We start from the raw sequence: 21301 nt of genomic DNA, 5'->3' as shown, positions 1-21301 counted from the left end.
TACGTAAGGCGGCTCGATTCGTCTTCATCAATTCAAAATGGTCAAAAGGTCGAACATAAAACTCAAATGCCTAACCTACGGGTTTCAGTATCGGGTGAGAGATTTTCAACACACAGTTTTATGACTTGCTAGCGCTTTTTCGTAAGATGATCCTAATGGAGTAATAAACGACTTTATAACCATAACCAAACATTGTCAGATAGACTGGTGGTACCGATGACCATGGTGTGACTGATTTGATTTTATCTCAAACCATCCGTATAATTGTTTGAGCATATTCCAAAAGCGATGCATACCTAAAACGACGGTTCGGGTATAGTGTGAGATTTCATCAGCAAAAATAAAAGATACTCCGCTTTACGGTAGCCGTATGTAATAGAAGGACCCCAAATAATGATTAATTGAATTGTTTCACACAAAACAGTGAAAAATGACAGTTTTTTGTCTTGCCGGCCATGGTAATTTTTAATGAGCTGTGTAATTGGATGTTTAGAGAGGCTTTTATTCAGACTTTATGGCTTTTACAACCTTACCCAATGCGTCATTGGCTAGCAACCGGCTATGCGGTAATAAGCTCTGCTTTTGGCATCTCCATTCAGTGATAGTGACGGGACCGTCACTTTTGTTTTTCAAAAACATCCTTGATGAATCATTTTTGTTCGGACTATCTATGGTAAGTGGTGAAAAGTGTGATGAACTCTCCCCTGTACAGTCAACTAAATGTCAGTACATGAAAGGCGAACGAATTTAATTTCTTTAGGGTGTATCTAGGGTAAAAATGTCACCCAAATAGTAAATCTGATTTGTTTAACTGAATTTAAAATCAATGCCACCAGCAAACTTACTTGCGATGAAGTGAAACAGCTGAATTGCGGATATTTACGCTCCTCGTTTTGCCGGTATATGTATGTATGCACCCACCCACTTCACTATGCATGATTTAATTTATTTTCACTTTTTGTGTACAACTTTATTGATTCTTCATTCCAAACTCGAACCAAACGATTAGCCATGCCACAGCGTTCAATAGATCCGTTGAACCGGCTGCGTACACAGGGCTTTAAAGTCCGTCAAAATGCTGATATATGCTGCATAGTGGCACATTATCACGGTCATTTCTGTGCCTAGGTTAGGTGAAGCAACGATAAAAAATGCTGTTGGATGTCCGATTTGTTAAGGCGCACTGTCACACAGTTTTGTTAAAGTTATTTGTACCTATAAAACACTTCACTTCCGCCTTTGCGTAATTTCTACGCTACAATCTAAATTTGCGTTAATATAACTAAACAAAGTTTCTGCAAATCAATCATTGCATAAAATTCGCATACCATCAACACGAAAACTCGGTTCCTACTTCTCAAAAAAAAAAAAAAGAAACTAGATTGTCCTTCTGCAGTTTAACCCGAGCAGTGACGAACAGGTTCGGCGCTTTGTTGGACGCGACGACGGCGGGCGTTGAAGTTTTTTTACGTTCACTCGAGCGACTGGCAAGTGTCGCTTGCCCGGCTCGTTTCGGTTGGCACGTCAAGGTGAAAACCACCAGACATACTTACCTACAGTCAGAACATTTTATGTTATTTTATTTAACCAGCATTTTATTGCAGCTTGACTTCTGGGTAGTCACAGCCTCACAGCTTCCAAACTGAAACCGTTCGTACTAGGTAGTATGATATGTAATTATTTTCTGATTCAAGGTCGATTAGGCGATATAACCTATTTCAACTAAATTAAAGTGTAGCAGCTAGCAACCAAGAAATGAATTGATACACTGAGGGCGTAGACGTTTGAGCACTGCTACTCGAAATAATCATTAAGAGGATAAATACCCGTCCACTTTCCCAGTGGGATAATTTGTCTTTAATTTTTTGCGAGTTTTATTGAATAAGCACCATGTTTTGATTTCTTGAATCCGTGCGTCTTCCTTCCAGGTTTATTGTTTTTGATAAAGTTTTCAAACCATCTAGCCCGCATTTTTCATAAGATTTTGTTCCACATTTTGTAACAAACTCTGATTTAGACTAGATTTTGGACCAGATTTCCGACCTGAATCGTATTTTAGACCTGGACTAGATTGAGAACCACATTTTTTGTTTCAAATTTTAGAACAGATTTGCACTAGATTGTGGACCGAATTTTGAAGCACGATTTTGATCAGATTTTTGACCAGCTTTCGAATCAGATTTTGGATTACATTTGGAATCCACTCTAGACCTGATCTAAACTACATTCTAGATCTGTGTCAGATTCTGGACTCCATTTTTATCAGGTTTGGGCTAGATTTCAAATGAGATTTTAGACCACATTTTGACGTAGAACTACGTCTTACCGCAGGGTGTCAATCCAAAATTTGGATTCAACCCAGCGTCACGAAAGATTGAAAGATTTTGAACGCTAATAGCTCTGCCAATTATGAATGGATTTTTATAGTTTAGATACTGATCGACTCATAAAAGATGTAGCAATTATGTGATTTCTATTGTTTTATTTTTCAATCATTTCAATTTCAAAGTTTTATTTTTCAATATTATTTTATTTTTCAATCATTATTTTTCAATCACTAATTAGTAGAAAATACAGAACAGTTTCAAGGTCAAATTATCACATACATTTTCTTTGTGATCGCCTTGCTCCACAGGCAGGGACGACAGTTAAATACACCATATGTTTATTGTGATTTCGATTACTTTATGTTTAGAAAAAAAAGCAACAAAACCCCCTCGTCCTAATAGGTCGAAGATTCTTTACGACGTTTAGACTTATACTAATTTGATATCTGTGATTGGGAAGTATGCGAGAAAGAGTGATAAAGTCCTCTCATCCTAACAAGACTTCTTAGGACTGCGACAAACCTAGTCAAGTTTGATGTCCAGAAAGTAAACACTTTTGTTAAAGCATAAAACCACCCCTCCATTTCAACCTAGTTTATTTTTTAACATTGAATCTAGTCCAAACTGATGGAGGTCCTGAAGATGAAACGTCACAGAAAAGTGAGCAGCAATCCTTTCCTTTTGCCAGATTGTATCCACATTCGAGACTAGGAAGTTACTAGTATTTGTTTGGTTTTTGCGAGAGAAAAAAGTGAAGGAAATATTTTTGCTTTTGTTTTCACGCAAGTTTTGACAATGTGTTAAAAATTAAAAATCTCTTTAGCTTTCGCAGTCGCGAATAGGTACTGCAAGAATTTTTTCGGAACTGTTGTCTTACAAGGAAACACGGCTGAAGGAATATTTGTGCATATGAAGTAACGCAGCAATTCTCAAAGTGGGGAAAGTCAGCGACTATTTTATCCGCGAATAGTTTTGAACGTTTCAGTTGCTGCTTTGCGTCAGTTAGTTGCCTGCAATCCTTTACTATTCAATTTCTTTCGAAAATGATGGAGAAGACAAGGCAGAAGGGATCCGTAGTGGTGCTAATGTTTATTTGACCGTCAACTTAGTATAAGGCAGTAAGGTACAAAACATTTTGCAAACAACTTTAACTTACTTAGTAGCCTTCAATCATTAAAATGAAAGAAACGATCTGAAAAATTATCGACTTGCAAAAATTTGGATTTTTCAACCTGTAGCACAGTCAAGCCATAATAACAATTTTTTAATATCATCAATATACAAATATATGTGAATAGTGTTTGATATTAACGAGAGAATTTTGTTAATAACTGGGTGCGTGAGGAAGATACGGTTGGTTATTGGGTGGTCGTTAGTTGGGCCATGCTCCAATTTGAATGTCAAAATTCTATTGAACTTTTGAGTTTAAAAATTTCAAACAACTGTCAGTCGGCCCAATACTCCGATTCTGGCACTGGTAACAATCACAAATCACAAATTACACAAAATACATACCAAAAGTACGATACAATTATTAGCACTATTATTTACTTAACGCTATTTTACGCCACACATATGTCAATATGTTGTGAAAGACAAGTCAAGGCTTCTTCGCAAAAACCCGCCTAACGTAGTTCTACGCCAGCTACGCGGTTGTGTCTGGAATAAAACCTTTCTGCTTTTTTATTAGATTATGGACTTGCACAAGATCTTGGAGCTGTAAGAGATTGTAGATCAGAAATTGGACCACATTTTGATCAGGTTTGGACTAGATTTTGGATAATATTTGGCCACATTTTTGATCAAATTTTGGACCAAATTCTAGACCAAATTGTGGACCATATTTTTGGTTCATCTTCCTTTCTCGGCCGCAACACAACAGAAGGCATACTCTCAAAGTCACGGGCAAATTGATTCAATCCGTATCTTTGCCAGAGCAAATTTATTGCGCACTTGACTAAGGCCCGATTTGGCACTTCCTCGTTTCTTCAATCTTTGTTCCTTGCAAGTTTATTATTTTTGATAAGATTCTGATAAGATGATAAGATTCTGAATTTGTGCTAAATTGTGGACTACATTTTTATCCGATTTTGTTCCAAATTTTATAACAAATTTTGGAACAGATTTGGATTAGATTCTGGACCACACTTCTGATCAGATTTTGGGTCCGATTTGAGATCTGGAGCAGATTTTGGGCCACAGTTTTTTGATCAGTTTTTAAACCACCTACCGGATTTTGGATCAGTCAATGTTCAAATCAGAATGTTGTTCAAATTCTGGACTAGGGCTTGATTGCGGACTATACTTTGTAACAAATTTTGTTCCAGGTTTTGTAACAAACATTGGAGCAGATTTGAACTACATTCAGGACCAAATTTTGGATTTTGGATGTTTGGAGATTTTTAATTTGGACCATATTCTGAAACTGAACCAGATGTTAGACCTCTACCACATTTTGGGCCAGATTTTAGATCACATTTTTATCAAATTTCAGGTTTTGGATAATATTTTGTGCCACATCTTTGATCAGATTTTGGATCAAATGTGGGACCAGATTTTGAACCACATATTGGACCAAAGCAAGATTTTGAGCCTGAACAAAATTCTGGAGCATATTTTTTCAGATTTTGGATCAGATTTTGGACCAGATTCTCCAACTGAGCCAGATTATTAACCAAATTTTGGACCACATTCTTAATCAGATTTTGTACCACATTTTGGATCAGATTTTTAACTAGCAAGAAGATTTTTTATCAGATTTTGTACTAGATTCTGGAGCTGGACCATATTTTGAACCTGGACTATATCGTGGACCATATTTTTTATCAAATTTTATTTCAGATTTTATAACAGATTTGGATTAGATTGTAGACTATGTTTTAGGCCAGTTTTTTTTCATCAAGTTTTGGGTCAGATTCTAAACCTGGTTCCAGAGCGTCGTAGCGTGAGTTGTAGTCGTAGTTATTGGTTGCCTTGGTAAACGCCCGATTTAGTGCCCCCTCGTTTCTTAAATCAGTATTCTTTCGAAATTTAATATTTTTTAGAATAAGACTATCATACATTATCCGTACAACTCCTTATATACAATATTTGAGAATGCGGTTCTGGTCATTTTTGGCGTCTTCTAGAGGTAGCGCACATGGTGAGGACCAGTTTGGCCAACTGCACGCTACGGCGCTGCAATTATATGGTTAAATGTCGAAACATCAAAAATGTCAAAATATCATGTGATACAGTTATCCGTCCACTGGAAGTGTAATCATAATAATTCAAGTAAGTTATTTTTGATTTTTGCTACTTCCATCGATTTAGAAACAGACTTTCAAAACGCTTCTCTTCTATCGCCTCAGATTCATCCGCTTCTGTTTGAAAAGTATTGTTGTCTAGTATTACTTACTTACTTTACCAGCCGAGAGCCGGGGTGGCTCTTGCCGTATCAAGAATTCCTCTCCATTGTACTCGGTCCTGGGCTACTCGTCGCCAATTCGTTGCGCGTCTCGACACACGCAAGTCGGCTTCAACCTGGTCGAGCCATCTAGCACGTTGAGCCGCTCTATTCCTGGGGCCGGTGGAGTTCTTGACGAGAACGGATTTCACTACACAGTCGTCCGGCATCCTTGCGACGTGGCCAGCCCACCGTAGTCTCCCTACTTTCGCCAGGTGTACGATGGGAATCTCTCCAAGCAGTGCCTGTAGCTCGTGATTCATACGTCTCCGCCACTCTCCGCTTTCCGTCTGTACTCCGCCAAAAATAGTCCGCAACACCTTTCGTTCAAAAACGGCAAGTGCACGTATGTCTTCCGTAAGTAAAGTTACTGTCTCAAGTCCGTAAAGGACTACCGGTCTGATTAGCATTTTGTACATCGTCAGCTTTATGCGGCGGCGTATGCTCCTTGATCGAAAGGTCTTGCGAAGGGAAAAGTAGGCTCGATTTCCAACTTGAATGCGTCGTTGGATCTCCTTACTCGTATTATTGGAGGCAAACGTTACTATCTCGGGAGCCTCTTCCTACCATATATTTGGTTTTCAACGCATTAATTTGTAACCCTATCCTCCTAGCTTCCGTTTATAGTCTGGCGTAGATTACCTCCGCCGTCCCACGGTTTCTAGTAATGATGTCGAGGTCGTCTGCAAAGGCTAGGAGTTGGCTACTCTTACTGAAGATCGTTTTCCTCGTTTCAATGCCCGCTCGCCGTATCCCACCTTCAATAGCGATATTGAATAATATACAGGATAGTCCATCCCCTTGCCGTAACCCTCTGCGCGATTCGAAAGGGCTGGAGAGTGTCCCCGAAACGCGCACGTAGCACATCACTCGTTCCAGAGTAGCTTTGATCAGCCGCGTCAGTTTGTCCGGAAAACCGTACTCGTGCATTATCTGCCATAGCTGTTCGCGTTCAACGGTATCGTATGCTGCTCTGAAATCCACGAAAATATGATGCGTGGGCACGTTGTACTCTCGACATTTCTGAAGTATTTGTCGGAGAGTAAAAATTTGGTCCGTAGTAGCACGGGCACCCATAAAGCCCGCCTGATTCTGCCCTACGAGTTCTCTTGCTATTGGGGATAGACGACGCAACAAAATCTGGGAGAGCACCTTGTAGGCGGCGTTGACCAGCGTAATGCCGCGGTAGTGACAGCAGTCTAACCGGTCGCCCTTTTTGTAGATGAGACAGACTACGCCTTTCATCCACTCCTCCGGTAGTTTCTCTTCTTCCCAAATCCTTGAAATCAACCAGTGAAGTGCCGTTACTAGCGGTTCTTGGCCATTTTTTAAGAGTTCTGCCTGGCGGCTCTATTATTCTTCAGCAGACCGATTTCTCGTCAGATCTCTTCGAGATCGGGAGTCGGTACGCTGTTGTCGTTTATAGGTACTCCGAGGTTAACTTCCATTGCGTCTCCTGCTGCTATATCGCCATTGAGGTGTTCAACGAACAACTGCTTCCACCTGTCGACCACCTCGCGCTCGTTTGTGATAAGATCCCCTCCCTCGTCCCTACACATGTCAGGATTTGGTTTGTGGGCCTTGCGAGTTTGGTTCACCTTCTCGTAAAACTTGCGTGTATCATTAGCCCGGAATAGTTGTTCAAGCTCCTCACGATCTCTGTCCTCCTTCTGGCGCTTTTTCCTCCTCAGGATCGTGGTCAACTCATTCCTCGCTCGTCGATACTTGGCCAAATTCTCTCTCGTAGATATGCTCAGATAGTTTTCCCAAGCTCTTTTTTCCTCTCTATCGCTTCTTGGCATTCCCCGTCAAACCAATCATTTCGTGCACTCGAGGTTTCCACACCTAGCACCGCGGTTGCGGCCTCGTTGACGGCCGAGCGTATCCTACTCCATCCGTTTTCGAGGGTCGAAGCATCTAGCTCCACAGAAGAAGGCAGAGCTTCACCCAGTACGCGCGCCTAGTTTTCGGCAGTTCGCGAGTTGTCTAGTTGCCGAATGTTTAGCCGAGGAGGGCGACTTTGTCGCGAGGTATAAACCGTCGATAGTTTTGAGCGCACATGTACTGCTACTAGGTAGTGGTCCGAGTCAATATCCGCACTCCGTAGGGAGCGTACGTTGGTGATGTTCGAGAAAAACCGGCCCTCGATGAGAATATGGTCGATTTGGTTCGAGGTTCGTTGGTCAGGTGACCTCCTGGTGGCTTTGTGGATATCTTCGCGGGGAAAGAAAGTGCTTCTGATCACTAAGCCTCGGGAAGCTGCAAAGTTGATGCACCGCTGGCCGTTATCGTTCGTGTCGGTTTGCAGGCTAGGGGACCCGATCACCGGTCTATACATTGCTTCCTGCTGACCTAGGCGTTCATTTCCCCGTTGATGAACTTGATGTCCCGTGGTGAGCGGCTGTCGTACGTTGCCTCCAGCTCCGCATAGAACGCTACCTTCTCGCCGTCGAATCTACCTTCGTGTTGACAATGCACGTTTATGATTGTGTAGTTGTAAAAACGACCTTTTATCATCAACAAGCACATCCTCTCGTTGATCGTCTTCTAGTCCATTACGCTATCCTGCATTTGGTCCATCACTACGAAGCCCGTTCCCAGCTCGTTGGCCATTCCACCGCTCTGGTAAAATTGGGTTTTGCCACCACGGATTCTCCACATCTTCTCACCTTTGCGACAGATCTCCTGCAGTGCCACGATGCCGAACTTTCGGGGTTCTAACTGATCGAGCAACACCCTGTCACCACCAACAGTACCAGTTTCAGGTACCAAGTTTCCATTCCATGTCGTTATTTCGTCGCCTTTGTCCATTCCGAATGTTCCGAGCAGAATTTTTTTGCCGCTTCCTGGTTTCCTATCAATGGTCAGGCGTTCTCCTCGCTTCAGAATATCATAAAATTATAGAATTAGAATAATTCAGTCAAAATTATTGCCTTTTTATTTATTTTTTTTTATAATTACGAATTACCCTTTTGTTATGTCGCACTGATATTATGTTAATGTGACCCGAATTTTTCACATTCTGAAAGACACAACAAAAGTAATCCTGCACGCGGCTATAACCTAGCGCATATTACATAAATCCAACAAAAATCGAATAATACGACGCTGAGCAATCAAAACGATAATGATAATTCTCGGTTATGTTTCATTATTTAATAGTTGACCTTCGTCCGACTTAATCGTTTATGGCATTATGATTATTTTTCAAAGCTTTCCGGTTCGGCTGTTTAGTGTTTATAAGCTTTGTCAGCTATGCTATGAATGCTATGATACTCGTGCTTCTAGGTGGAGCGCCCAACGCCACAAGGTCTGATTGGTCGGAGCGTGAAAAAAGATTTTGAATCATTTGAACACCTCCAATATTTAGTCTGCAACCGGTATAGGTGGCCTCGTGTCGATTCATTAAGTGGCTTAGAAAAAATAGTTCCCATACAGTTTTTAATGCATTTGAATGTCTGGTCGTTTTATTGAGTGACAGAACGATTGGTTGTAGCTATATTTTATATTGCAACTTAAGAATTAGATTTAAGTACGAAATTTTTTTGATGCAATACAGAAACTGGCAGTAGATTCGAACGAGTCAAAAGAAATATGTTCATATTGCCATATTGAAGAACTTCTGTTAGAAATAATTACCTACACAATTTTTATAAATTTTCTGCCTTAGCCTAGTGCGGTTTTAGCTTTTGCATGACAATCGTACTAAAATACACATTTATGACTGACTTATAATGTGCTTCGTGTCCGGGCTAATAAACATCAAAAACAGGATGTAAATATACCTACACTGCACAGTGCACACATAAACTTGATCGCGACAATTTTGACTAACGAAGGAGACTACGTTGTAAAATAAAAAAAAACTCATAAAATCACCCCTGAAATAATTTTCCATAATTGCTCTTCCACTTTCAGATTCAAATGCATTCATCATACCTGAGGAATTGCCGTCCATTCTTTCTCTAGTCTACTCCAACATCCCACCAATACGGAAAGGTAAGCCAAAGACAAACAAACCGTTTGCCCTGAAAACGAATTATGTATAGGTATGTGCAATAGCAATTGTCAATAAGAAAAAGTGTACTGAGCGGCAAACATCACGATTACGCAAGGCGATGGAAATCGACTGGTCCAAGTCCAAGAGGCACGCAGGCTGGCAGGCAGGCAGCACCAGCACGCGCCTGCAGTCATCGAAAATAGTTTGCTCATAATCTAATTGCGCCAAATATTGAGACCTCGATTTCAAACGAGCGGCCGGTCAATAAATCCGCAGCCAGCCAACTCATCGATCAGCCGGAGACAAACACTTGACGCTTCAAATTGGAGGCTGTAAGCATGCGGCGCGCAACGATCGACCGGTAAATAATTGCTCTAATTAAATCGTTTTCGTAGCAGCTTATGAGATCACCTAGATTGGACATAAACACCTACGGAATCGACGAGTAGTGCAAATATGAAACAATTATGTGCGAATTGCCCTTTGAATTTGGCTTGTCATTTGCTTGTTTCATCATTCCGCCAATTGAATCTAATGATGCTATATAAATGAATGAAATTTTGCAAATTACACAAGAAACGATCCGCACGACGATTACGCGCATCAGTGGTTCCGATAGGTTCCAACTCAGTTGCAGTCAGTGAGATAGGAAAGGTGCATCTTGGAACCGGTTGCCGAGCTGCACCCGGTTTCCGCATTTCTCCTTTGCTGTGCCACGATATGATGTCACACGGTCGAGCACGCCTATTATCTCATCTTGACTTAGGCCTGACAAGGCCGAAACCGGTCATTGAGGCTGCACAGTAACGATGGACTCAGCGCAGCAGCAGCGGCTAGACGGCCTATGCCAAGGAAATCGAAAGTGAACCCGGCTAATCGTAATGTTGCATACGGTGCCCTGTCTGTACCGCTTAAGAAATCGATGAATGATGACGGTGGCTCCGTTTCCGATTCATTCACTGACCGTCTGAATGCCATTAGTCACGTTACACTGATTTACGACTATCTGTTTTATTTCGTCATTATTTATTTGTTTGATTAATTATTTGTATAATTTTAGGAACGGATTCCCGACTTGGATTCGGATTCCGACTGGGAGACCATGCTGATTTCCAGGTGCAGTTTGAAATTGGACCACAGCAAAGAACTAGACCAATAGGTGAGTTTCATTGCAGATTGTGAAAAAAATTGTTTTAGTTCATCTAGCAGCTTGCCTTTTGTCTGCATTCTTAAACCGTTCACAAGCAAAGCTTTATTTTCTTTCTTTTAGTAGATGGAAATAAGATTGCAAGATTTGTTCTTCGCTTCGCTCTACATTTTGCAATGGTCCCTCACAGTATTTCGGTGTGCATTATTCAATAGTTCCATCTATGGAGCATATGTTAATGAGGCAGTTATACGACATCGGTTTTGTTTTCTGTGTCGTTTATTTACTTGTTTATGGTTGCATTTTCCGATACATGGAACTTGGCAGATAGAAGTTTATTTGGTGCTGCTGGCGTCATTACGACAGTGATTCAAAAAGATTTCTTTTTTGCGTTTGCAAAATATTTGATTGTTGAACCATGTCCAATAGCCTTGAAGGAAGTAATTTGCATTTAGCTCATTTAGTTTTAATTCAGTAGAGCTGCTTTCATTTCAAAAGAACCCGGGAGTGTTTTTGAACTGCGCAAGTAGTAGCTAGTAACACTTAGCACATAGCCCATAGCGGTCTTCAATTCTATACGTCGAGTTACCATTCGTCCTTGTGTCTTTGGGTAAAATCAGTTGTATGATGTGGATGAAAGACTCGTTGTTCATCATAATGGCGATTGGGCCATCCAAGATCTCCCAATCCTAACCACACAACTTTCTGACTGACTTCTCCCCGACGACGGCCACGTGTCCCATAACGTCCCTGGTCGTCTTGTTCCAGATTTGATGCAAACACCATATTTACAGGGTAGTTGTCCGGCATTCTGGCAACATGCCTGCCTTCCTATCCGTCCAGCTTTAGCCACTTTTTGGATACTGGGTTCGCCATATAGCAGTGCGAGTTTATGGTTCATCCTCCGCCTCCATACTCCGTTCTCCCGTACAGCGCCGAAAATCCTCCGAGGACTCGCCGGTCCTCCTCGAGCATTGTCCATGTTTCATGACTGTAGAGAACAACCGGTCTAATGAGCGTCTTATACAGGGTACTCTTTGCACGGGAGCTTAGTCTGCTCAACCGCAATTGCTTGTGAACCCCATAGTAAGTGCGAGTCCCGCTGATAATACGCCTCCGAATCAATGTCCGTCGTTACCAGTGAGCCAAGGTAGACAAATTTGTCAACTACCTCAAACTCATCGTTGTCGATGCTACTGTCCAAGCTGCGTCGGTCGGCAACGGTCCCGCTGGCTAGCATGTGCTTTGTTTTAGGCGTATTTACCTTTTACCCGATCTTTACTGCTTCGCGCTTTAGTCTGGTGTACTGTTCAGTCACTGCTGCAGATCTTCTGTCGATAATATCTATGACATCGGGAAAGCAGACGAATTGACTGGATTTGTTGAAAACTGTGCCTCGCGTGTTGATATCCGCTCAGTTCATAACACCTTGTAGCGCTATGTTGAACAGCGGGCATGAGAGACCATTACCTTGACGAAGTCCTCTATGTGATTCGAATGAACTTGACAATCCATCCGAAATCCGAACACAGCACTGAGTATCATCCATCGTAGTTTAAATCAATTTGCTGAGCTTCCTGGGGAAGCTGTTATTGTCCATGATTTTCCATAGCTCTTTCCGGTCGATGGTATCATATACGGCTTTGAAGTCAACAAACAAATGGCGCATGGAAATTCTGTATTCACAACCGTTTTGGAGGATCTGCCGCAATGTAAATATTTGATCCGTTCAAGACCGTCCTTCGACGAAGCTGGCTTGACAAATTCCTACAAAGCTGTTCGCAATTGGTGATAGTCAGCGGAAGTCTCCGCCAGGGTGCCATTCAGGTGTTCATCGAAGTGCTGCTTCCACTAATTGGTCACCTCACCCAGATCGTCCATCAGAATACTGCCTGCCTTATGCCGACACATTTAATAATTTATTGTCGTTTCCCAACAAGTATTTTTTTGTATAATAGCTTATTAAACTCTTGTTACCCGATAATTAGCTATACAACTGTTGAATAAACTACTACTCAACAGAAATGTGTCCTGGGTTAGCTAGTAGCAAGATGACCTTTTTCGCCCATCGTTGGGGCTGGCACTTTTTTCCAGTTTGTTGGACCGTCAAAGTTGCTTTCTCCGCCGTCGTGGTTCTGCGCCTGGACTCCATTCAGGTGTACATCCACCTTTCGGTCATCTCAAGATCGTCCGTCAAAATACTGCCATTCTTATCTCGGCATGTTGCGGCTCGCAGCACAAAACCGCTGCGGGATTCGTTCAGTTCCTGGTAGAACTTTCGCGTTATCTGAGGCCGGTTCTCCTAACTCGATAATATCGAACTCGTGCTTCAAAACCGCACTTACGCACGATCGATGTTGACCGTGTCGCTGCTTCAAGTCAATTTTAATCCCATCAACTAACTTGACGTACGTTTTGATACAAATCGCTTCGCAAAGTATCCTAGCCTACTGGTCGTGCATCCGCCATTTCTTGTCCGGTAAAGCGTCAAATGGTGTAACATCAATCGTCGACGCAGGAAGAACATTTTGGAAAAAATTGGCTGTGGACGCCACTTCACGTCAACACTGCTTAGCTAACCCCGACTTGGATAAGAGCTATTGCATCATTTCGTCCAATGGCCGATTCTACCTCCATTTGAGGAGAGGAGCGGACGAGACTTGCAGAGAAGGACAACCAAGAAGAGACAGGTTCAGAGGCACATGGCAATGCAGCTAATTCAACGATTGCAACAACTAAGCCTCGTTGCTTCTCGTTCCACGAGTGCAATGCTCGTAGTTGTCGGTAGATTTTTTTCAGGATCGATCCCAAGTAACAATTTGAGTTTTATTGCACTCTTATTGCGGTTTTAAGGACCAATTTTGGTCACCAGAACCGTCATAAGTGTGTAGTAAAACCAGCATTGTTACCAGGGATGCGTTGCTGGTAATATGTAACGGATCTTTTCGCTTCTTCCTTGCCCTCCGCAATCATTTAGTGCCGCGGTTTTAATTGGAAAATTTGCTCGCCGCTTTGCTATCACTTTTGCTTCACTTGCTAAACACGTTCCAACTTGTGGCAACCGTTCTGGAAATGCCACGCAGTAGCGGAAAATCTTTTCCTACTTTTTCTTCTTCGATTAGTTTGGCCGCACTTCATTCTTAAACGCTTGTTTTCCGTCTCCGCCTTAACTTGCATCTTTTACATGCTTTCTTAACTCGTTCTGTAGTTTTCCTTTGACAAACTTTAAATTAAAGTTATCGTCGGCTTTCGGTCGGCGGTTATCAATCTATCCTAGGATTTGTGCAGGCTGGACAAAATAGTCGTCACCAGCCAATAGCCCTTCACCCATAGTTGAGAGACGCCTCGATAGCTGAGTTAATTTCTGCGAAATTTTCAACCATGTTTCCGTATTATGGCAACTGCAGCCGGATGAGCTTCCGACAAAGTCTCCGCAAGACGTGAATCTTTGGCGAGAGTGGTACTTCCCTCCACGGTCAGATCTAGGTTAAATTACGTGATTTCATTGTTGAAATTGTTCAAACTTGTGCAGCGAAAACTTCAGGTCAGTTAGTCCACAAAAAAACTATGCGTTTTTGTTTTTTCAATTTTTCTGGACCGTTGTCCCGACACGAAAACTTTCGCGAGTGAACTTTCCGCTCAAGTGATGCTGGGCCCATAACCTTTTGGGCAGAATCGGATTTTGACGAGCAATAAAAATGTATTTTCACTTAATCCTCAGGTGTTTTCTCAGCTCAATGCTGACAGACATTCTTTATCAGAGGACTCGGTTACGGGTTGAATATCTGCAGCTAGTGCCTAGTTGCAATCTCTTCGATGTCTGGAGCATCCGATTCCTTCCGTCTTCATCATTTTTTTACTTTTCCATCCGCACTAAGCCAGGCGATTGAAATGAAAGCGTCGAGGTTTTGTTGTTACATCATGTCGAAGGCCTCACAGAATAATCCATAAATATCTGCAAATTAGCAATTACAATTTAGCATCTTTATTACCAAAATACCTCTACTTATACATATGTTCCATTTTAGGTTCAAATTCTGGCAGCAGCAAGCGAAATGTAGACTCTGAAGACTTCCAGCAACTCGTAAGATAAATTCTTTTTATTTTGTCAATATTGTTCCAGATTTTGCTTCACGTGAATTTAACAAAATAGATTATTATGTAAAAAGCATACAACTACCAATAAACATTTATTTGAATGATCGCTTATTTAACTGCTTTACAAAGAGTCAATAATAATAATAAAAAACATGCGCTTAATAAGCGTTTATTCAGCACAAATGTTGGAATATGGCTAATCAGAAACACGTGCTTTGTTCGTTATTCAATAGATTCAATAAAAGTCCACGTGAAGCGATATTCAACCGATATTTTGGTAATTTCTTGCTTAAATTTTAGAAATCTCAGAGCAATTCAAGTCACCATTCGGGCAAGTCCTGGCTGCAAGCTTGGTCCAAGGAAACCAAGCAGAAGCAACAGTTCAACAAGGACAAGCACAGAGACGCAAGCAAACCGGAAATTCCAGCGTCACCGATGATTTCCGAGACGGCTTACAACCAGTTGCAGCAGCTGTTCGATAAGAACAAACCGAAAGAGGAAGCAATAGGCACCATTCCGGTAACGGATCTGGAAGAGGCCCTCAAGCAGATCCCATTCAAGCCAATTCCGACGAGTGCGGGAGACGCTATCAACGATGTGGATCCGAATGCTGTTGTCGCATTCAAACCGATGCCACCAGCAACATCCGCTGCGAAGAGTGAAAAATTGTCCTTAAATGCAGCGGCTAGGAAAACAGTAAGGAGACGATCGAAACCTTCCAATGGTATCATTAATCGGGAAAAGGATAAAATATCAGCCGACCTAGCGGATGTGACACTGGAGTAAAATGGAATGGGTGTGCATTGAGAGAGGACATTTTCTTGGGTGAACGGCGTGGAATATCGGGTGCATGAACTTTTCTACAGATTCACTTTCGGGACGGAAGATGAAAACATGGGAGCAATACAAGAGATAATTGTAAATATTGGTGTTTAGGATGTGATACTGACTATTTATTCTACGAGTACAGATGGACATGTGTGGACGAAGACTATTTATTTCGGTTAAGTAAAACAAAACGAAATAAAAAAACATGGTGCAATGAAACAATAAACTTAGTTGTTTTAAATTTCGAAAAAGGAAGACAAATAGTTTGATACCTATCATTAATATTTTAGCGTAAAATACGAAGAAAAAATAAAAACCAAAACTGCTGTCACTGTATATATTTGCAACTCAATAATATATACGTAATACCATTACTTTATAAAACTATTCCATTATAAAAAAAATAAAAGCGGATAAATGCAAAAAAAAATCTTCCACACTTCAGCACCGTCTCATGCTCAGCATCGTGTTTATCTCCCATATAGTTAACCGAATTTTGTCTATAATTTCTCTAAGCTGCTTATTTTTCAGCATCACTATCTCGATTAACTCTCGGTTTTCCTGAAGTGCTTTTTTGTACTCTTCGGTATGAACGGGCTCAGCTCGCTCCGGCTCCCCTTTTAATGGAATCAAACTTTCTACGTGGGTAAATTCCATACCCTGCTGACAGTTATCGTTACACTTGTCGTACAGTAGTCGCAACCTTTTAAACAGTAGCCTTATTGTGCGGAATTGCTCCTGTACTTTTGCCTTTTTATCGTTGCTCGAACTTAAACCTTGATTAGTTCCATTGGGAGGTTGAATCACACGGAGAATGCCGAAAACCTCCTGAAACCGACTAACGATATCCTGTACCGTTTCCTGCCCAATTCGGCAAAGCGTAAGCAGGTTCAGTTCCTTTTGCTGCATGTTCGAAGGTGCTTGAGGATTAGAAACCGGTCCCGGTCCTGGTTGACCAACTGCCGGGGCATTTGCCATCATGTTGCCTGCTACGTTAGGAGCGGGAGCATTTTGAGCGCTTGTCGACATTCCTATCTGAGGTGATTGCTGGGCAGCTTGCTGTTGCTGTGATGGATTCTGTGGTTGATTTTGTACCTGTTGCGAACCCTGACCAGCAGATTGACCGGTATTTGCTTGCTGCTGGTTGGCTAGCTGTTGCTGTTGTTGCAAGTTTTGATTCATGCTCATCTCTTGATTACTTTGACCACCGGATGCTTGCATCTGTTGCTGGTTGGACATTACGTTGTTTTGATTAAAACCTGAAAAAATGAAATATTATTTCATGCTCCAAACGCGATACAATAAAGGATACTAACCCATCATTCCCATTGGATTGGGAACCCCCATTTGGCCTAGCTGCTGTTGCATCATAGGACTGCTAAAATTACCACGCTGCCCACTGGGGCTCTGGTATCCACTAGGAAACTGCCCGGACATACTTTCCCAAGAAAATATCAAGCTAAAAGCGAACAAAAACTTATCGAGCCGTTTCGATTCCGATCGTAAAACTTCAAACTTGTTGTAAACAAAAAATCGCCGGAATTTGACAGCTGCCAAAATTTTCTTTCCCAAGATAAATACATATATAAAAGATGAATAAACACGCTAATTTCATGTTGCTAAATACATATTAGTTTATTTCTAATTTATATAGACTTTGTTAGATACTTCGAAATATTATTAATTTCTTGCAATATTTGTTATGTTTTATATTTGTTTGTCAATTTGTTCATATTTGTAGGATTATTTCGACGTTAAGTTCATAATAGCCATAGAACGTATATCGATAATTCTATAGGCATTTTTCAAAATTATCGTACAAGTTTGGGCCATTTTGGGCCATGTATGGTTATATGGTTACAAAAACAATATTTGTGTGGTGAATGACCACACAGCCACATTAACCACATCAAAATAAAAATAAAAAATTAAAAACTTTTTTTTTTAAAATTCCCGACTGTAATTTTTCCTGTGCATTTTTACGATTTTCACGGACGGTGCTGCCACCTTCCCAAGTTTGTTCTATTTGTGAAGTCTGTGCACAGGTTTGTTAAAGAGTGAAAAGGATAGACAAAACTTTGCACCAAATCTTCACAAACTTTCCATAGGGCAGTTCCATGAGAGTACAAGAGATCGATTTGTGCTTACTTAGCGAATATTAGTCGTTTCATTTTAGCATGTAGGCATGTGCTCGGGTTCGCGGAAGTTTTGTTTTGTTTTGTGCTTTTTTGTATCGCGCTGTGCCGGATGTCGGCCAGGACATTTGAATTTTGAATCGTATTTATTTAAGAACTGGTTATCTTGTGTTGTGGCCAAATAAACTAATTGGATACCGGCGATTTCCGTGTTAACCAGAGCTTAGCCTCAGTTTAGCAGAGATGGGTGTACGAGGACTGACCACTTATATTGCGGCAAATGCAGAGAGATTTCTGGAGCCTTTCGAACTACACGATTGCTCGTTGGTAATCGACGGTGATAACTTATGCATTCAATTATTCGTTCGCTCAGAGGAACAATTTGGTGCGTTTGGTGGAAACTACGATCACTACTTTCGTTCGGTTGTGGCATTTTTCGAACTTCTCGCCAAATGCAACGTTCAACCATATGTGCTACTAGACGGAGGCTACGAAAAGAATAAGTTGAAAACGGTATGCAGTCGGATGCTGGGACGAATTCAAATAATTAAACACGTCAAAACCATTTCAAATCGGCCAATTATTCCACTTCTAATTCGAGAAGTCTTTGTTGATGCATTGCGGGCGATGAGGGTTCCCTTTATGCGTTGCCTATTCGAAGCGGACAATGAAATTGCAATTTTGGCAAGAAAACTCGACTGTCCGGTGCTGAGCTATGATAGTGACTTTTATATTCATAACGTGAAGTATATACCGTACGTTACAGTAACCCACAAAATATACAGAAGGGTAACGGAAAGTGAGCAGAAATATACAATTGAATTGGTGGACCGCAAGAATAAAGGAAGAGATAGATTACTGGCCCGACAGGGTGACGGAGACATTCAGCCTGATCAGATTAGGGAGTCTTACTGTTATCTGGACTGCTCTCTGTACACAATTGAACAACTGGTTGGCTCAGAGCAGTGTCTTAAACCTGAAATGCTACCCCTGCTTGCGACGCTGCTGGGAAACGACTACATCGAGCGGCGTGTTCTTGCCCGGTTTCATTCTACCATGAAGGTAGGCAAAGTCAGTCGAAAAGTAGCCCCACAACAGCGGCGCATTGTTGCGATACTGAAATGGTTGAAGCACCATTCAGTCCATTCGGCTACAAGAGCAATTCTCAATCAGGTCAACGATAGGCGTCGGACTGCTCTGACGCGGCAGCTGCAAAGTGCCATGTACGGGTACAACTGTGAAGAATGCGTTTCCTATGAATATTTTGGTTTCAAAAATGAGGATACTGAATGTGCAACAGATGATTTTTTGGATAATTTGCAAGAAGAGAGTTCGGAGACCATGGACGAGCCAGATTTAGTGGATGAAGAACAAACACAGGAAGCAGAACCGATAAGTGAAACGGTAATTATGGTAAATGTAATAGTAATATAATATATCAATAGTAATGTTTTCTTCATAGGAGTCACTGGATGAACAGAACGAACCAGAAATTGTAGAAGAGGAAGCTGAATCGGTAAAAGATGAGGAAGAGGAAAGAGATCGTGAAGAGCAGTTTTTTATTTGGGAACCATGGCTATTGGAAATTTATCAGGCTGGTTTAACTCCACGTTTTGTGATTGACCTTTACCATTCAAGTCAGTACATCAATTATCCTCAAGTGGAGAATATTGCCAAACCAGATAGCAACCAGATTTGCTATGACATTTTACGATATATTTTCGCTTTGTTGAAAAGTTCAAAGCGGGGACGAAACTTTCGGTATCTTACTAGATGTCAAAACGTAGCACAATATCGCTGGGAACGGTTTCAAGATGTACAGCTACCCGAATCAGTTACTTTTGACCCTAACAGAAAAAAGAATTTACCTCTTTTAAAAGCGATATTTGAAGAATTACCAAATTGTGATGAAGTATTCTTGAGATTGCAAAACTTTCCCGTCAATTACAGGTTATACTTTTTGTGCGTAACAAATTGGGCTTTTAAGAGCAGTGATGTTAGTCATGTTCATATTCACACTTTAATACTGTGCTTAATACAGCTGCAATACGTAGACAAACATTTAACAAACAAATCGCGAGATCAGAAGGTTTTCCAAACGAATCTTAAAACATACCTGGAAGCACAGAAAACAGCCTTCTCAAAAAATGACACGAAGCTTGACCTGCAAGCACACACAGCGGAAACTGCCATGCAAAGCATCAAAAGGCTTACGTCGACAGTTAAAAAACCGGAAGCGACTCTAACGTACGAAATTCTACTGCCACACTTCACTGTTAACGAACGCCAGCATCGAAGACATGCGGAGTTCGACCGCCAAGTTGCGCATACATTTGCCGAGTTGCAAGCCGTTATGCTGAACCTTTTCACGTTGAATGCTTTGCTGCGCCATCCGTTCGAACCACTGCGGGTGCATGAATTCTACAACGGCTTGTTCATACACAATGTCTACCAAACGTTGAGAGGCCGTTCAGATCCGTTAGAATACATCCGAAGAACGATTTTTCGTTATTCACCAGCCCTGTTTGCACTACATTCAATGTTGTACCACTTTGTGCTAGATTTGGTACCCAAACTGAATACTATTGCGAATGACAGTAGCTCAAGTGTAAAGGTGAAGCCGAAGAAAAAAAGTAAAGTTTCGAAAAATCGAAGCAACGGAAGTCGAAAACAGCAGGATACGGAAACAGACCAAGTTGCCGTTCATTCCGGCAGTGAACAGGACGAGTTTAGTGATATGAACAATATGTTCAATCAGCTGCTCATCTGCGCAGAATAAAACTAAGGGTAAGCTTATGTTTATAAATGATTTGTTTTAGAAATGTTAAATCGTATGCTCAGTTTATTTTCTTCGAAATACTTTTGCTGATCAAGTCTCTGATGAGATGTATTAGGATTGTCGCATGCAAAATCTGCACGGGATGGGGGACTTGTGATACGCAAATGGCATTTAATGTGAAACAAATTATAAATATTTTTATTTGATTGATGTCGTTTCACGACATAATCTGATCTATGTAATCTTATAATAACACGGCATAATCTAAAAAGCATCCTACAAATAATGATTACATGATCTATAATTTTTCTTTTTAATCGCATTCAATTCTTTTCAAAATTTTCTTCAAAGAATGAAGTGGGAACAAAAAAGGTATCGTATAAGGTGATTTCATTCAACGCTTTGATATCTGAGGAAAGAGTACCTTCTAACTTACCATAGAAGGCCTTATGCGCAGCTGCAACTCGTCGTTTACCTTTGCGTCTTATATTGTCTTTCCAACGTCACGGAAACGGCTGAGGCTTTCCTCGTCATTCTGATGC

At 41.2% G+C, this 21301-nt stretch overlaps 3 protein-coding genes across 3 annotated transcripts; 2 read left to right on the top strand and 1 right to left on the bottom strand.

Moving 5' to 3' along the window:
- The first annotated feature begins 5539 nt into the window (after positions 1-5539).
- Positions 5540-15803, top strand: LOC128740875 (uncharacterized). Its single transcript, XM_053836448.1, is given in 5 exon segments — positions 5540-5600; positions 9691-9771; positions 10833-10931; positions 14948-15035; positions 15329-15803. Coding segments are annotated over 5 exon segments (804 nt in total).
- Positions 15804-16176: 373 nt separating this feature from the next.
- On the bottom strand, positions 16177-17315 carry LOC128743423 (mediator of RNA polymerase II transcription subunit 30). Its single transcript, XM_053839997.1, has 2 exons — positions 17162-17315; positions 16177-17104 (listed from the first exon to the last, which is right to left on the bottom strand). The coding sequence occupies exons 1-2, from the start codon at positions 17280-17282 to the stop codon at positions 16287-16289; spliced, it is 939 nt and encodes a 312-aa protein (XP_053695972.1). The 5' UTR covers positions 17283-17315; the 3' UTR covers positions 16177-16286.
- Positions 17316-18129: 814 nt separating this feature from the next.
- Positions 18130-20759, top strand: LOC128742840 (protein asteroid). Its single transcript, XM_053839318.1, has 2 exons — positions 18130-19384; positions 19443-20759. Exons 1-2 carry the CDS (start codon positions 18224-18226, stop codon positions 20757-20759), a joined length of 2478 nt encoding a protein of 825 aa, XP_053695293.1. The 5' UTR covers positions 18130-18223.
- The last annotated feature ends 542 nt before the right edge of the window (positions 20760-21301 follow it).

Source organism: Sabethes cyaneus, chromosome 3 (assembly GCF_943734655.1).
Source record: "Sabethes cyaneus chromosome 3, idSabCyanKW18_F2, whole genome shotgun sequence".
Classification (NCBI taxonomy): domain Eukaryota; kingdom Metazoa; phylum Arthropoda; class Insecta; order Diptera; family Culicidae; genus Sabethes; species Sabethes cyaneus.
Note: the sequence above shows the minus strand (reverse complement) of the source record. Positions and strands in the feature narration are given on the sequence as shown.

Bases quoted from the DNA above. Each gene is read 5' to 3' on its own strand.
- LOC128743423 (XM_053839997.1), bottom strand. From the start codon at position 17,282: ATGTCCGGGCAGTTTCCTAGTGGATACCAGAGCCCCAGTGGGCAGCGT. The intron at 17,105-17,161 runs GTTAGTATCCTT...TCATTTTTTCAG, and splicing joins CAATCCAATGGGAATGATGG to GTTTTAATCAAAACAACGTA.
- LOC128742840 (XM_053839318.1), top strand. From the start codon at position 18,224: ATGGGTGTACGAGGACTGACCACTTATATTGCGGCAAATGCAGAGAGA. The intron at 19,385-19,442 runs GTAATTATGGTA...TTTTCTTCATAG, and splicing joins CAGAACCGATAAGTGAAACG to GAGTCACTGGATGAACAGAA.